This window comes from Euleptes europaea, chromosome 17 (assembly GCF_029931775.1).
Source record: "Euleptes europaea isolate rEulEur1 chromosome 17, rEulEur1.hap1, whole genome shotgun sequence".
Lineage (NCBI taxonomy): Eukaryota > Metazoa > Chordata > Lepidosauria > Squamata > Sphaerodactylidae > Euleptes > Euleptes europaea.
This window is the reverse complement of record NC_079328.1, coordinates 44,151,039-44,169,412: the sequence shown is the minus strand read 5'-3', so window position 1 is coordinate 44,169,412 and position 18,374 is coordinate 44,151,039. Positions and strand designations below refer to the sequence as shown.

The following is an 18,374-nucleotide window of genomic DNA, read 5'->3' as shown; positions in this document are numbered from 1 at the left end:
TGGCCAGGACAGATGTGCTGAGAATGGGGAGGCTGTCTTGATGACACCAAAAAGCATATTTGTAAGCCACAGGAGGTGGTGCTCCATCCACCTAAAAAAAACCTAAACACGTTTCCACGGGGTCATCTGCTGAAGCTGGAGGGTGAGAGATTCAAAACAGATAAAAGGAAGTATTTTTTCACACAATGCATAGTTAAATTGTGGAACTCACTGCCCCAGGATGTGGTGATGGCTGCCAGTTAGGGAGGCTTGAAGAGGGAAGTGGACATGTTCATGGAGGAGAGGGACATTCATGCCTACTAGTCAAAATGGATATTAGCCATGATGGATACCTATTATCTCCAGGATCAGAGGAGCATGCCTGTTATATTAGGTGCTGTGGAACACAGGCAGGATGGTGCTGCGGCAGTTGTCTTGTTTGTGGGCTTCCTAGAGGCACCTGGTTGGCCACTGTGTGAACAGACTGCTGGACTTGATGGACCTTGGCCTGACCCAGCATGGCCTTTCTTGTGTTCTAGAATGACTGGCACTAGATTACGTAGTAAGTGCCATGACTGAAGGGATGGTTGAACCGAAGCATCCTAGGTCCTAGTCAAAAACTGTTGCCCACACAGCTCCAAAACTAAACAAATGTGCCCCACAAATTGACCAGTTAAAGTTTTTGTTTGCGTACCGGTCTAAAAATTGGTGCCCTTAAGTCATCTGTGTGAGACTAGGAAGAATTATTTTGAAAGGGAGATTTAGGAGGAAAGAAAAGGGAATGAAATGCAGGTTTTCCTAGAGTAGTGGATACAACATACTCTCAGCAAGCAAACAAGCTCATGTTAAATTTAGTGTGATGTAGATATATAACACACATTTCTCCACTTAAACCCTCTAACGTGTTGTTGTTTTTCATTTTCTTCAACAAAAAAAAGGATTTCTTATGTATAGGGAAATGCTTCCTCTAGCCATTATTTTCTAGAACACCATCTACCATATACCATCTACCATATAAACAGAGGAATTAATTCTCATCGACGTTGATGTTTTCATCGAATTTTTTGACATGTGCAATTTATCTGACGAGCCTCAAAGCCAACGTTTTGCGGTCTGGCTAGACTCCCCAATTGTGGCATTGGTTACCAATGCCAGGGGAAGTAACAAGTCCCACGTGTTTTGTGCCATTCTGTGTTTTCAAGAAAACAAACACAGGCGAACGCCATAGAATGGCGGGAAATGGGTTATTTGTCTGCTTGTTAGAGGATGATGTACTTTTAAACGTACCCTTCCCTCCCCCCCCAAAAAAATAGTTTCTTTCTATTCTGTGTCCTGACATAAGCGGGCATTCCAAAGCAGGGCTCGTTCCAGTTCCCTGTTCTTAAGCAAATAGCTTTATTGGCAGAACTTGCAGTGCCTTGCTGCCTTCTGACTAAGCCACTTTATATCTAATTCAACACAAGGAATGTGTACAACTAAAATACTTCCTCCTGTATTTTCCTTAGCAGCCCAAATAGTCAAGCTCGCCTGAGTTCTTCAGAACTTGGAAGCTAAGCAGGGTCAGCCACGATCCATATCTGGATGGGAGACCACCAAACAAGACTGTGTGTGTGTGTGTAAGTGCTGTCAAGTCGCTTCCGACTTGTGGCGACCCTATGAATCAATGTCCTCCAAAATGTCCTGTCTTTGACAGCCTTGCTCAGATCTTGCAAATTGAGGGCTGTGGCTTCCTTTATTGAGTCAATCCATCTCTTGTTGGGTCTTCCTCTTTTTCTGTTGCCCTCAACTTTTCCTAGCATGACTGTCTTTTGTAGTGACTCTTGAATTCTCATAATGTGACCAAAAACAAGACTGTACTTGGCTTTAATGATACTGCTCATGAAGCCAGTTTGGCCTTGAACAGTGTCACACTGAGACACCAAACAAGACTGTGTTTGCTACATGGAAGAAGGCAAGAAGAAGAGTTGGTTTATATATGCCGACTTTCTCTGCCACTTAAGGGAAAATCAAACCGGCTTACAATCATCTTCCCTTTCCCTCCCCACAACAGACACCCTATGGGGAAGGTGAGGCTGAGAGGGTGTGAGTAGCCCAAGGTCACCCAGCTGGCTTCGTGTATAGGAGTGGGGAAACAAATCCAGTTCACCAGATTAGCCTCCGCTGCTCATGTGGAGGAGTGGGGAATCAAACCCGTTTCTCCAGATCAGACTCCACCTCTCCAGACCCCCGCACCTATCCACTACACCATGCTGGCAAGCCACCTCTATTTGTCTCTTGCCTGGAACCCACCTTGCATGGGGTCACCATGAGTTGGTTGCAACTCAATGGCAACTTCTTCCTTTTTTTGGAACACATGGTATACAGGGCCACAGAAGGAGCTGTGCAGATGTTCGAAAGGGAGCGCAGCATGGACATGAGAAGCAGAGCAGGGCCATAACCTTCCCTGACGTCTGCATAGCCAGCCAGCCAAACACACATAAGTTTGAGAGTTCTTCAGTAGGCATAACATCAACCGTGCACAATAGTGTGCTCGCACATTCAAGGATGGCCAACCCCACCCACTCTTTGTTCTGTTTTGTTCTGCTTCTGGGAGCCTGGCAAACAGGCAGATCAGAAGAGAGATGGATAGAATCCCCAAATGAAATGGAAAAGCCAGGAAACATGAGTGACTCTCCTGTTTCCTTCTCTATGCTTGTTTAGACACTGAATCCATTTCTTGCCCTGAACCTCAACATAATTTCTCATTTGGTGATAGCTGAGTCAGTATGTAGGGACCCTGGTGTGCATGAGTGTGTATAAAGTACCATCAAATCACAGTCAACTTACAGCAACCCCATAGGGTTTTAAAGGCGAGAGACGTACAGAGAGGTTTTGCCATTGCCTGCCTCTGTGGAGCAATCCTGGACTTCCTCGGTGGTCTCCCATCCAAGTACTAACCAGGGCTGACCCTTCTTATCTTCCGGGATCTGATAAAATTGCGCTAGGCTGGGCTACCTAGGGCAGGGTATGGTCCCTCGTACCTCCTCCTAAATAACTACATGTGATATTGGTTTTGGTTTGTTTTTCTTTTTAAGTCATAACACAACAGAAAATTCTCTGGTGCACCATCAGCTTTCCTGACCTCCATGGGTTCTTCCATGTAAATGAGTGCACAGCAGAAAGCAGGGTCCTGATCTCACATGGGTGTCAGGCTCCCTGCGGACATTTAACTTGAATGTGAAAATATTGAGGGGTGCGGGGCCAGCAGATATGACTGTTCAGAAGCTTGTGCGAGTGTGTGAGCATAGACACCCCCACACGCTTTTGAACACAGGTGCAGCCCCGCAAAGAAAGGCTTGGATCCTCAGGTGGTATTCTGTCCGCAGGTCTACCCTCTTGCATACCCTTGTTTGTATTCTAATGAGCCGGTACTCAAAACAGTGTGCAAGCCTTTCTGTGTAAGTTGTTTCCGCTTGCGCAAACAGTAGTTTCGAGACAATAATCCCCACAAAAAAATCCCTTAATGGGTTTGAGATATTTCCATTCATGTTTGTGCTACCAAGACCACTTGCACAAAGCAGAAGCAGGAAAGGAACAACTTCTGAGCTTTTCTCACGTTCGAAACAAGTTGCAGAGGATCCATGCAAGGGATTTGGGAGTGGGGGTTTGAAGCCAAAACTCAAGTTATTTAAATTTCATATCTGCCACTGTGACTTATTCGTGTTCTCGAGTAATCACCTATATTTTCTTTAAGTCTAAGAAATAGTTTCTTATCAGCTTGAGTTCACAGTTTATCATTGGAAATGGATTGAAGGGTAAAAATTAATATGTGGGTCTGTTTTTCCTGTCCTTAGCATACGATTTACTGTGGTAAGTGACCCTCCAGAAGATGAGCAGGATCTCGAGTGTGAAGATATTGGCTTGGCGTATATCAGTCTAAGCGAGATGTTTCGGAAAGGAAAGGACATCATTGAACAAAACATTGATGGTGAGCTTGAGCTATTTTTATGTCCCAAATGGTCCCCACCTCTGTTTGTCCCACCCACCCACACACCCCTGGAATTGTGGGGGTTTGTACAGACAGGTCTGTCTGTCGGTTGATATTTATATAAAACAGGTTCTAAAGAAGGCATCTTTCTTGACACATTTTACTCGGAATTCTGTTTTGATGCTGTATTAACAGCCAAGGCTAACCCAGGGAGATGGAAATTGAGTATGACACCCAAAACAGTCCCCAGCGCCCCCAGATTTCTCATATAGGTGCTGCAGAAAACACCATTCTTCTGAGCGTATGCCGAATGCTCGTTGCCCGAATGGTAACGTCTTTGGTCGGGAGTAGATGCTGCAAAAAAACACACAGCTGCCTCAAAAGCAGTAGCCTCGCGTGTCTTCCGTGCTTCTCCTCTCACCAGTAATATCTATCACTACAGAGCCAGCATGGTGTTGTGGTTAAGAACGGTGGTTTAGAACGGTGAACTCACACAGTTTGTACACATAATTGTAACCACTCTCCCAGAATCACAACTGCTCAATTCCCAGGCTTGGCTTAACCTTCTGTCAAATGTATATCTCTGCTATATGGGAAAATAGCATTCAGATGTACTGGAGGCAATCCAGTTGCTTCTGATTTATTTCCCATTCTTGCCAGCACCTAGGATGACAGTTTAGTAGTCAACCCGAAGGGTCATGAGAAGAACTGATTCTCTGTTGGCATGGGAGAAGAGATCAAATGTTTTCTAACTGTGTCCTGTCTTGAACAACCCTTCCCCCTCTTCCACCATGTATTCCATGATCTGTAGTCAAAAGGGATTGGAAGCCCCTGGACTACAGATTGGTTTTTTTTTTTTAATGTGGGGAAATTCTGGCTAAGATTCTCTGTTCAAGAGAGGAACACATGGTTGGAAAGCACAGGCTCACTTCTCTCCTCACAAAACTACATTGCAAATGACTTTTCTATCCAATTGCCAATGCCGCTTAAGCTCTTGAAGGAGTTAGGCCTGTCACACGTGGCTTTTCCGTTCCGTGACATAGAGGTAATGGTTTGGAGACTCATTCAGCCGCAACCCCAACGATTTAGAATCATAGACTCATAGATTTGGAAGGGACCACCAGGGTCAACTAGTCCAACCCCCCTGCACAATGCAGGACATTCACAACTACCTCCCCCCCACACCCCCAGTGACCCCTACTCCTTGCCCAGAAGATGGCCAAGATGCCCTCCCTCTCATCATCTGCCTAAGGTCATAGAATCAGCATTGCTGACAGATGGCCATTTAGCCTTTTCTTAAAAACCTCCAGGGAAGGAGAGCTCACCACCTCCCGAGGAAGCCTGTTCCACTGAGGAACCGCTCTAACTGTTAGAAAATTCTTCCTAATGTCAAGACAGAAACTTTTGATTTAATTTCAACTCGTTGGTTCTGATCCGACCTCCTAGGGCAACAGAAAGGGTCTGTCCACTTTTTGTCATCGTGCACAGCGGGTCAGAAACACGGGGAGCAGAATTCGCAAGCAACGAGCACAGAATTGCACACGAGCGCCTCACAACAGAGCCTTATTTTGGCTTGTATAAATACATGCATGCTCCGTCTGTAGTTGTGGAAACTTAGGCCAACTACCAGGCTTACATACACTGAACCTGAAAGATAGAAACAGTCCCTCTGTTCCAAGTGATGAGGCTATGAAGAGGAGAGCAGGAAGTAGTCAGGCACCCTCCGCCATGTCTAAATCCACCTCGACTGAGAGCCCCACCCCTTCCACTCCCAGTTACCATCGCTGAGTCATTAGAGAATGGGAGAAGTAGATAGGCGCTCTTCTCCTGTGCCTGGATCCCACTGAGAGACCTCCCCCAGTTTTCAGTGGCCATCAATGGGCCCATCAGAAGAAGGGCAGGTAGCAGCCCAAGGACCCCTCCCCTACGTCTGAGACCAGCTCAATCAGGAATCTCCCCCCAGAGGATCAGTTTATATTGAACTTTGCCCTTTGTGTTAGGTTCTTGTGAGCCAGATTGGGAACTGATTTTCGGTTGAAAAGTGGAAGAAGATATGGGGGTGGCGTTGCCAGCCTCCAGGTACTAGCTACAGATCTCCTGCTATTACAACTGATCTCCAGCCGATAGAGATCAGTTCGCCTGGAGAAAATGGCCGCTTTCGCCATTGGACTCTATGGCATTGAAGTCCCTCCCCTCCTCCAACCCCGCCTTCCTCAGGCTCTGCCCAAAAACCTCCCACCAGTGGCGAAGAGGGACCTGGCAACCCTTTATGGGGATGGTATTTGTACCCTGCCCATCCAAGCCCAATCTCATCGGGTCTTGGAAGCAGGGTCGGCCCTGTTTAGTACTCGAGTGGGAGAACACCAAGAAAGTCCTGGGTCACTACACAGAAGGCAGGCAGTGGCAAACCACCTCTGTTCGTCTTTTGCCTTGAAAACTCCGTAGGGGTCACCATAAGTTGCCGGCAACTTGACAGCACTTTCCACCGCCGTTTTGTACAAAAGACTTTTCATTTCACATGCGGAAGAATAAATTATTCAGCAGGGTGGGAAGGGGGCAGGGGACGGAGGATCTGTAAATTTGTTATTGGTGTTACTTTGTGACCCATTCTCCCCCCCCCCCCCCCGCAGTTTTTGATTCTCAAGGTGACGGGACAGTAATCGGAAAGCTCAAGATGACGGTGGAAGCCCTCCATGCACTGCGCTCGATCTATGAGGAACTCTGAAATGGCTGGAAGGCCGGAATACGAGTGCCTAATCTTCCGGAATGCTGCTTCTCCCAGTGTAACCTACACTGGAGAGCTCATGAAACATGGGAAGATGCTACAGTATATTTAATGTATAATTTATATGTAAAGGATGCATAAATTTCGGTTGTAAAGTTTGTATACTTTTTCTGTCTGTTTTGGTTTATGGGTGAGTGTATGATATATATATTCTCCCCTAAGGGCACATCCCCCAAACAGTGGACACCAGTTTGTAAATAATTAATACCTACATGATTGAATAGTGTGCTTTTATTTGCATTTTTGACATTTTTTTGCCTTATATAAAACAGTAATAAAAATGCAAGTCAATTTTTTTTAATTTTTAATAAAAAAAATTCTTAAGCCTTAGAAAACTGATTAAAAATACTTTTATGTTATCCCTAATCACCCCGCTAAATGGAATGCCCACGATTAGCCTCATTAAGAATTTTTATACTGTGAAGCTTTTATTAGAAGCAATATATGAAAATTACTTGGATTAATGTGTTAATCTACCTCTTTAAAATGCTAATATCCATTTTATGCACATTAAATCTCAGTATGCGTTTTCTTTGATGCATGCTATTTCTATCAATTAAATATAAAGAACCAGGCTGGTCCCAAGACTTATTAAATTACTGCAAGCTTTCATAAAAAAAGAAAAAAAGAAATACACAACTTTTGCCTTTCTGCTAATGTTATAATCAGTTGTTTGTGATGATCACGTTTTGGAGGCAGGGTGTTGCCCAAATTTCTAGAGGTTTTTTCTGTTGTTGTTTTTTTAATTTGTGTGTTGTGTTCTTTTCATGGGAAGGAGGGGGAAAATACATATTGTAACTACATGGTGTCAAATTAGAAGATGAAACTATGAAAGAATCAATCGATGCCTTACCCTTTGGGCTGGTGAAATGCTTCCTCCCTCTCCCATCCTTAAATAACATTCTACACTTAAATCAAACTTATGCGTTTATTATTTATTTATTTAAAAGATTCATTAGCCGCCTTTCTCCCTTGCAGAATTCAAGGCGGCTTACAATATAAATAAAACATTTAAAAAAAAACACAATTGTTAACAAAAACCCATAAAAGTTAACAATTTAAACTTGTACAAGGAATACTTGTTCCCTGACAAATCAGTAGATGAAAACAGCTCAGAAACACAAATTTCCAGCTTTCAACCAATGGCAATGAAGGATTTAATTGATATTTTTCAATGGAGCTGTGAATTAGCACTACCCAAAAAACAAAAAAAGATGGTATCAGTTAGACAGTTATCATATATTTAGCTGCATTTTATTTATTTTAATGCATACATATTTTGTATCTGTTTCTTTAAGATAGACCTTATAGGTAGCAGGGATTTTTTCCTCTGTTTGCAAAACAGGCTATATTTCTTTTGTAAGCATATGTAAAGTATTCAGAAAGATAAGTAATTTATTAAAATCTACCTAATTTGCCGTGATATATTAAATCTCTGCTTCAGTGATCACAGCCCATTTCATTTAGAGAATTAGGCATTCCCTCTTTGTGTGATTAAAGCTCTGGAAAATGAGTTCTTTGCTCCTATTTGTGAACATTCAGAGCCTGCTAATGGCAAGAAGATGGAATAGATTATGAGACAATTCATTACAGTTCAACAGCAAAAAAAAAAAATACCCAGACAAAATGCAACCCCCCCTAAATATGAATATCTGCATATAGTTTGAACCATCTGTGCTTTTAATGGCTTCAGATATGTCTCCCCGCCTTCAGCCGGCTTTGAAATGACAGCCATACAATATTAATTTGTTGATGTACATTGTGAGGCCAGCAGAATATATTTTGACCACAGAAATCTCTGGCTTCTGCCATTGCATTCCTGGTCCCCCACTTCCCCCAGTCTTACAGCCCACCATCGCCAAAGAGCAAACTCTGCAACTTCCCGCAACAATTTCTTCCTGTGGAACATTCTGGAAGCCGCAGACGGCGACATTCCAAAGCCCTTCCATTCCTAGTCATCGGGCACATGTTTGTGTTCTCACTTGCGCTGCTTCTCCAGAGCTCATCGCTTTTGGCCCATCTTTCCAATGTTCTTTGGCTCCGCGCAACCGTATTGTCATTAAGGTCTTGTTGTTATACATTACGGTAATTTAAAACAGCTAGATTCGACACCAAGATTAATAAAGTGGCTTTACAGAAATGGAGTTTGCGGTATTTCCCCAGGAGGTTTGTATTATTCGCCTGATACTTTGCAACCCGAAACAAAATATCATCCTTTATAAAGAAGCAAACGCTGAGCCTTGTTTTGCAAGTATTTATTGGGCTCTATAGCATAACTGTGAGGAACAAGAGGATTGTTTTCCATGCGTTCTTAAACAAACATTTTCGGCCATGTGACGTGGTAAAATTAGTCTGTTTCATTCGTCTCGCGTAAACATCTGCAATCGGCATTTTAATCTTCAGCATCCGAAGGTGAAAATATGGACGTTGCTGTCATAAATTCGTCAAGAGCAAGATTATTGCTACACATGCTAGATGACTTTGGGTCACCTCATATTAACCATTTTCGGCAACATTGGGAATTTAAATGAACCACTGTAAAAGCTCAGATGTTTTTTCAAGGGCTCCCTGCCATATTAATTCACTCCACAGTTATTTCTAAAGCAGATGGGATGTCTAGCTGAAGTTTTCCCGTTGTATACTTTGCCTCAACAACACAAAGCTGAGTTCTTTGTGCAGGGGTTGGTCTTAGCCAATGGGCCACAGGGGCAAGCTGCCCTGGGTCCGATGCTTAGGGGACAGGGCTGTGGGCGGTTGCCTCCCTTAAGCATCAGGCCCAGGGCACCCACAGCACTGCCCCCCAAAGGAGAGGGTATAAGAGGAACAGGCTCCTGCCACCACTTGGACTTGCCCGGTGTGGGGTTAGGATTGCCAAGTCCCTCTTCAACACCAGCAGGAGGTTTTGTGGGTAGAGCCTAGGAGGGCGGGGTTTGGAGAGGGGAGGGACTTCAATGCCATAGAGTCCAATGGCCAAAGCGGACATTTTCTCCAGGGGAAGTGATCTCTATCGGCTGGAGATCAGTTGTAATAGCAGGAGATCTCCAGCTACTACCTGGAGGATGGCAACCCTATGTGGAGTTCAGGCAGCTTGGTTCTGGCGGCAGTGGTGGCTCCCATCCACCTTGTATGGGGCAAGAGCAACGCCTTGCTTGTCCCAGGCAGGGGGAAGCCAGCAAGGGGGCAGCAGTGATTCGGGGGACCCATCCTGACCTTTCACCCGGGGACCCAGTATCACTGCTCTGCTTGGAAGATGATCTCAGTGAACTAGCTCGTATGGGACCAGCAGGTCCTTTCCATATCCTGGGCCCAGGATAGACCTCCAATCATCCTCATAGTCCTCTGGTCATCTTCACAGTTCTCCCTCACTAATTTTTCCATGAGGCCATTGCATCCTAGTTGCAGAGACATCTTAAGAACATAAGAAAAGCCCTGCTGGATCAGACCAAGGCCCATCAAGTCCAGCAGTCTGTTCACACAGTGGCCAACCAGGGGCCTCTAGGAAGCCCCCAAACAAGTTGACTGCAGCAGCATTGTCCTGCCTGTGTTCCACAGCATCTAATAGGCCTGCTCCTTTGATCCTGGAAATAATAGGTATGCATCATGACTATTTTGACTATCCATTTTGACTAGTAGCCATGGATAGCCCTCTCCTCCGTGAACATGTCCACTCCCCTCTTAAAGCCTTCCAAGTTGGCAGCCGTCACCGTCACCACATCCTGGGGCAGGGAGTCCCACAATTTAATTATACGTTGTGTGAAGAAGGGCTTCCTTTTGTCTGTTCTGAATCTCTCACCCTCCAGCTTCAGCAGATGACCCCGCGTTCTGGCATTATGAGAGAGGGAGAAAAGCATCCCCCCTGGTCTTGGAGTGCAGAAGGAAATGTGTGTTCAGACTGGCAGTGCTGGAGTGGTAGGGGATTTCAGGTGCCACTTGTGAATCCATCTCTGTATGCACAGCCAGGGGTTCCACACACTCAATAACCGATTGAGTGCTAATAGGCATCCACCCGGCAAGGGTGATTCCTAGGGTTTCCAGGTCCCTCTTCACCACTGGTGGGAGGTTTTTGGGGTTGGAGCCTGAGGAGGTAATTTGGGGAGGGGAGGGACTTCAATGCCACAGAGTCCAATTGCCAAAGAGGCCATTTTCTCTGGGAGAACTGGTCTCTATTGGCTGGAGACCAGTTGTAATAGCAGGAGATCTCCAGCTAGTACCTGGAGGTTGGCAACCCTAGTGATTCCATGTGCAGAAACCCTCTTTGCTGCATCAGGGTGAGAAACATTGTTTTGTTGTCTTAATTCCTAGTCTTGCTGTTGGGAGTAACAATTCTCAGCCGCCGTCATGTAAATTGAGAGGACAAAACAAAGAAAACCCCACCGCTATTATGGTTCTCAAATGTGGTTTCTTCACATTATTTGTCTTTGAATTTTTGGCAGTCCTGTATTTTCCAATTTGCCCTGGTTTCTTGTGGCTTCCCTTATATCAGCTTAATAAAGGGTTTTGGAGAAAGCCCTTTAAGAGAATAAAATGCTACCACTATTGTGAAGCATGCCAATGTTTGGATATTACAAGCTCAGACGTGACAAGGGTTAATTGGTGGAGCTTTGGCAAACTCATTATTCTTTTAATTAGGGCTGAATTATAGGTAAATTCTGCATTGGATCCCATGAATTCGTTCTGCTAGTGGTGGGGATTTCTTCCAGGTCAAAGAGTTTCACCTAGGGTTGCCAGGTTCCTCTTCGCCACCAGCAGGAGGCTTTTGGGGCGGAGCCTGAGGTGGGCGGGGTTTGGGGAGGGGAGGGACTTCCATGCCATAGAGTCCAATGGCCAAAGCGGCCATTTTGTCAAGGTGAACTGATCTCTGTCGGCTGGAGATCAGTTGTAATAGCAGGAAATCTCCAGCCAGTGCCTGGAGGTTGGCAACCCTAATTGGACCACCTGAAGGGCATTTATTATCTCTAACTACTGTGGTTGGAAATCTGGTTAAAACACAGAGGCCAACTCACCACAAATACAAGGCTTACTTGGGGTTTCTGTTGCCACATATTAGCTTAAATTGTGCTAACTTTTAGCGGGCATGTTTATCTCATCTTTTTTCTTTCTTTCCCCAATGACTCATGGTGTCATTGTTGATTTCTGGATGATTCCAGTGCAGATGTTGCTGGTTAGATGTGGACTAAATCAAATTCAGCTTTGCCCCATTTTGTGGCAACCTTGTAGGGTAAGAGCACACCAGCACACCCTGGAAGACACTCCTGGGTGAAGAAAGGACTGGAAGCCACTGATATACACATATCTCATCACTAAATCACAACATCCTTAGCAGCGCAACATCAGTGGATTCAAACCCAAAACATCCCTTACACATGTTTGAATAACAATCTGCCCAGCATTCTATGGGTTTGTGAAAATACTGGGTTTCCTCCCACCCCCTTAATATACTCAGTCAAACTGGCACCAGGATAGAATGTGGAATTATTTCCTTATGTATCAAGAGAGAGAGAGAAAATTCTATGAAAAAAAAAGTGGTTCAGAAGCACAGACTTATTGAAGCAAATGTCATGCAGGAACCGACGAAGGATTTCTGAATGCTCCCAGCTAATCAATAGATGGCCAAGAAGTCATGCTTCTATATAAAAATGTCAGTCATTGGCTACCACGATCCAGAAAGACACAAGATGTGATGCATTACAAGCAGGTCAGTTTTCCTAAGGAGAGTCAAGAAGTATCAACAGAAGTATAGTGTCCAGATCACACAAAGTGATGGTATCACTTTACTCTGCTCTGGTTAGACCTCACCTATTTTGTTCAGTTTTGGGCACCGCCATTTAAGAAAGATGTAGTCAAGCTGGAACGTGTCCAGAGGAGGGCCACAAAGATGGTGACGGGTCTGGAGACCAAGTCCCATGAGGAAAGGTTGAAGGAGCTGGGTATGTTTAGCCTAAAGAGGAGAAGACTGAGAGGGGATCTGCTAACCATCTTCAAGTACTTGAAGGGTTGTCATATAGAGGATGGTGCCAAGTTGTTTTCTGTTGCTCCAGAAGGTCGGACCAGAACCAACGGGTTGAAATTAAACCAAAAGAGTTTCCGTCTAAACAGGAATAATTTTCTATCAGAGTGGTTAGTCAATGGAACAGGCTTCCTCGGGAGGTGGTAAGCTCTCCTTCCCTGAAGGTTTTTAAGCAGAGGCTAGATGGCCATCCATCAGCAATGCTGATTCTTTGAACTTAGGCAGGTCATGAGAGGGAGGGCATCTTGGCCATCTTCTGGGCATAGAGTAGGGATCACTGGGGGTGTGGGGGGGGGAGGTAGTTGTGAATTTCCTGCATTGTGCAGGTGGTTGGACTAGATGACCCTGGTGGTCCCTTCCAACTATGATTCTAAGAAGGTAAGAATCCTGCCAAATATCTCACAGTGAGGCGGCAATAAATGCCTAGTTTGCAATGTGATTGTATGTTTGTTTACTCGGACGTGAATCTCACAGATCTCCCTGGAACTTAATCCCAGATACGCACACGCAGGATCACAGCCTAAGTCACTATAACAATAAAAGATTCAGGGATGGGCGAAAAAGTAAAACAATTGTATGCGGTCGGTAGAAATCATTTTAAATTTGTTGCATTGCAGTAAGGATCTTTTTGAGAGTACCAGAAACAGCTGCCGTTGGAAGCTTTTTTGGGGTGGGTTTGGCCATGACTGTGTTCCTAAATGAGTTGGTATTTGTTCTATCCAATACCCACAGTGTCGTTCTAATTAAACCAAAGTTTTATTAGATGCATTTATTAGCTTACACTAAGCACAGATTAACTAAAGCCATGCACTCTCCATATTTTGTAATCAAGGCTGCATGTATTTAATCCTGACAAAGCACAGTAAATATACGTTGATCTTTCAAGGAGCAAAGTGCTCCATTCTGAGTCACGGATCCTTCAGGAAAGTGCTGTCAAGTTGCTGCTGATTTATGGCAACCCCACTGGGTTTTTAAGGCAAGAGATGAACAGAGGTGGTTTGCCATTGCCTGCCTCTGCATAGCGACCCTGGACTTTCTTTTTGGTCTCCCATCCAAGTACTAAGCAGGGCTGACCCCCTGATCTCCTGCTACTACCTGGCAGTTGGCAACCCTATTAGATGGCCATCTGTCAGCAATGCTGATTCTATGATCTTAGGCAGATGATGAGAGGGAGGGCACCTTGGCCATCTTCTGGACGTGGAGTGGGGGTCACTGGGGGTGTAGGGGGAGGTGGTTGTGGGTTTCCTGCATTGTGCAGGGGGTTGGACTGGATGACCCTGGTGGTTACTTCCAACTCTGTGATTCTGATTCTGTGATTTTGGACAAAACAATCCTTCCCATTTTCACAAAGAACATACCTTGATTTTTTTTTGTTTGTTTGTTTCTCTGTCTTGGAAAGGAAGCAAGTCCCAAATATGATTCTCCCCCTTCCCAAAAATGCCCTGGGAACCCAACGTTATGCATGAGAGAAGAGATGCTGCAAAATTTTCCCAGCGTTTCCCCTCAATGGGATATGGAGGCTGGCCTAAATAGGTTTCACGTTCATTACTGTCACTGTCTGTAGAATCGGCATTTAACAACCTCCTGAAGATTCTGTGCTTTCGGGAAGCCCTTGTCCAAAAACATGTCTTGAATTAGTTTGGTTTGCCAACAATATGCAAACAACAGCAGTGTGATCCTGAATTCCCCCAATCTGGGTCTCTGTCGGTCACACGCAGCTTCTTGTCTTGCACAGGGGCCAGTTAAGAGCTGCTATTTGCTCCGACCAGGGGGCGTCCCTAGGGTTGCCAGGTCCCTCTTCGCCACCGGCGGGAGGTTTTTGGGGCGGAGCCTGAGGAGGGCGGGGTTTGGGGAGGGGAGGGACTTCAAGGCCATAGAGTCCAATGGCCAAAGCGGTCATTTTCTCCTGGGGAACTGATCTCTATTGGTGGAGATCAGTTGTAATAGCAGGAGATCTCCAGCTAGAACCTGGAGGTTGGCAACCCTAGGCGTCCCCTCATTTCTCAGCAGCGCATGTCCACAGGAAAACTCATCATCTGTGGAAAAACTGTGATTCAGGACTGATACTCTGGAAGGCCCAGTCAGAGTTTCAGCAAAAATGGCAATTATTTACTTATTTACTTCTTTTGTACCCCGCCTTTCTCCCCAGTGGGGACCCAAAATGGCTGGCATGGTCCTCCTGTCCTCCATTTGTACTCTCACAACAACTTTGTGAGGTAGGTTAGGCTGAGAGCATGTGACTTGCCCAAGGCCGCTCAGCAAGCTTCCATGGCAGAGTGGGGATTCGAACCTGGGGTTTGCAGACCTTAGTCTAGGGTTGCCAACCTCCAGGTACTAGCTGGAGATCTCCTGCTATTACAACTGATTTCCAGCCGATAGAGATCAGTTCACCTGGAGAAAACGGCCGCTTTGGCCATTGGACTCTATGGCATTGAAGTCCCTCCCTTCCCTAAACCCCACCCTCTTAGACTCCACCCCCAAAACCTCCCGCCGGTGGTGAAGAGGGACCTGGCAACCCTACCTTAGTCCTACACTGTAACCACTACATCACACTGGCTCTCTTATCTGTTTGGGGGCAGAGAGCAGAGCACTAAACTAAGTACTGCCTGTCCCCTTGATCTTGGGAAAGATATTATTGTAAAGACGGACTGTCTTTGCTGGCTTGTACTTTCGAGGCGTTTCCTGCGCAAGAAGCATCCATTTTCAGAAATCTCAACAGAAACCCAGAATGTCAGAATTTCAACAATCAAGTATATTGGACCTAGGGTTGCCAGGTCCCTCTTCGCAACCGGCGGGAGGTTTTTGGGGCAGAGCTTAAGGAGGGTGGGGTTTGGGGAGGGGAGGAACTTCAATGCCATAGAGTCCAATGGCCAAAGCGGCCATTTTCTCCAGGTGCCCTGATTTCTATCGGCTGGAGATCAGTTGTAATAGCAGGAGATCTCCAGCTAGTACCTGTAGGTTGGCAACCTGATTGCTATTGGCTGAAAATCAGTTGTAATAGCGGGAGATCTCTAGCCACCACCTGGAGGTTGGCAACCCTAACTGGACCACATGAAGGGCACTTATTCTCAGAGTGCTGCTCAGATAACAAAAATCACCAGCCTTTTTAAGAAAGTGCCCGTGGGACATGATCCGGCTGAAGTCCCATCGATTTCCACGGGAGGGTTTAACATGTTTAAACCCCTCCTGTTGAAATGGATGGCATGTAAAATGCTTCACTATGACCACTGTGGGCCTATACACCCACTCAGCATCACGAGCCAGATCTGGATGAAGGTACACTTTGCCAGGTAACCTGGTTCACCGTTTATCTTTGTCTTCCATCTCCGGAGATATAAACGATGAACTGTAGGGGAGAGCTGCCCCCTACTGTCCTTAAGAGATGTTTATTACAAGCAATCGGTCCATCGGGCAAATATGTAACGAAGGAAATGTGATGCGATTTACAGTAATTGTCCTGGGAGTTGAGATTGCGCGGGGATTTTGCATATCCCAAAGCCAAAACTCTGTAAGAATAAGTGCTGCTCAGGCGCGACCGACTTATGGTAACCCCAGCTAGGGGCTTCCACGGCAAGTGAGAAGCAGAGGTGGCCTGCCGTTGACTTCCGCTGCCGATTCTTCCTTGGTGGTCTCTCTTCCGAGTACCGGCCCTGCTTAGCTTCCAAGATCTGATGAGGTTGGGCTCTGCCATGCTGCCTTCCCTCCCACCGGAAGTGTAGAGAATGGCAAATATGTCCACTCGCCTGCTCTCTCCGTTGGGTTGATGGGACACTCAAATGATTGTTTGCCCTCACTCCCCCCCCATCCCAAACACCTTCACCCATGATATCACTCTTATGATATCCACATTCACTGTTGCTTCCTAAGCCATGATATTTGGGCAAAAACTCTATGGTAAAAAGGCATCTACCATGGAGGTTTTTTTGCCCAAATACAAGCATGTCCTGTATCGTCAGCAGCGCGATGATATCACTTCTGGTGAGCACCGGAAGTGGTCTCACCACATCCCCAGTGATGTCACTGAGATGCTGGCCTAGGCTTCCCCCCACTGCTGGTAAATCCCCCCTACCCTCCGCCAGTTGCCGGGAGGGACCTGGCCACTCTAGTGAGCCAGTGTGGTGTAGTGGTTAAGAGTGGTGGACTCTGATCTGGAGAACCGGGTTCGATTCCCCCACTCCTCCACGTGAGCGGCGGAGGCTAATCTGGTGAACTGGGTTGGTTTCCCCACTCCTACACACGAAGCCAGCTGCGTGCCCTTGGGCTAGCCACAGCTCTCTTAGAGCTCTCTCTGCCCCACCTACCTCACAGGGTGTCTGTTGTGGGGAGGGGAAGGGAAGGTGATTGTAAGCCGGTTTGATTCTTCCTTAAGTGGTAGAGGAAGTCGGCATATAAAAACCAACTCTTCTTCTTCTAGTGAAAACATATCTGTTGATGGAAAGAATGCGCTAAACAAGGCATTTTTACCGATGCATCCCCACGTCAGCTTCCGGGAATTTCTCTCTGCCCAGTTCTTTACTTAGATAGCAAGAGGTTTGATTGACAGCAAGAGGTTTGATTGACGGCATAATGCAACAATGTAAGGGTTCGTTTTGTTCGGTTTCTTCTGGAACCAAAGTCATCAAGGCTTTGTGTGAGTGGAAACATTTTTGCCTGCCGGTTGCTCTGTAATCATTAACCTGAGCAACACAAAGAGGTTGCATATGGTCTTGCTCACATCTGATCTGATGCGGAAATATTCAAAGTAAGAGGGGGGGGGGATGTACCATATACCCTGTCACCTGGATAGCAAGATTTATTCCATATCGTTTTCTATCCTGATTCCTATCATCTACACAGAGAAAAAATACTAGAATGAAATGGAAATAGAAATACAGAAAGCTGTCAACATTCCTTCGGGCCGAAGTGTTGCCTAATGCTGTTCCGTTCCCACCCTTGTCCCGAACCACATGTTCCTCCAGACTCCTGTATGCACGTGCCAATAAACTATCCAGTTCCCACGGCACACTGAATTGTACACCTTGGCTGGAGTTTAGAAAATATTCAGAAGTCAGATGCAGATGTAGCCGTTTTAGGATTACCAACTCTGGGTTGGGGGATTCCTAGAGATTTTGGGGTGGGGCCTGGGGAGGGCAGAGTCTGGGGAGGGGAGAGACTTCAGTGGAATAGCCAGAACGGATAACACCAACTGATCTAAATGGACCAGTGATCTGATCTGGTGTACAGCAGCTCCGGTTACAAGATAGAAGACAGTTTCAGGGGTAGGCTTGCCAACCTCCAGGTACTAGCTGGAGATCTCCCGCTGTTACAACTGATCTCCAGCCGATAGAGATCAGTTCACCTGGAGAAAATGGCCACTTTGGCAATTGGACTCTATGGCATTGAAGTCTCTCCCTTCTCCAAACCCCACCCTTCTCAGGCTTCGCCCCAAAAACCTCCCATTCGTGGCGAAGAGGGACCAGGAAACCCTATTTAGGAGGGTGGCTGTGTTGGGTTGTTTATGCATGGGTACTTTTACTCACGGTCGTCCCCCCCCCCCCCCGTCGTCTGTCTCGGTTGTTCCTTGGAGTTATGCATAAGTTTTCAGTCCATTAGAGATGACCTCGCTGCCAGCCCTCACAAATCCCAGGACTTCTCGT

General features: G+C 46.0%; 1 protein-coding gene across 1 annotated transcript in view; it reads left to right on the top strand.

Moving 5' to 3' along the window:
- Positions 1-6,671, top strand: part of RPGRIP1L (RPGRIP1 like) — an 80,238-nt gene extending 73,567 nt beyond the window's left edge. Inside the window, exons 24-25 of the mRNA XM_056862877.1 lie at positions 3,813-3,946; positions 6,577-6,671. Coding sequence (XP_056718855.1) covers positions 3,813-3,946; positions 6,577-6,671 — 229 coding nt within the window. The remainder of the gene's footprint in view (positions 1-3,812; positions 3,947-6,576) is intronic.
- Positions 6,672-18,374: the final 11,703 nt, after the last annotated feature.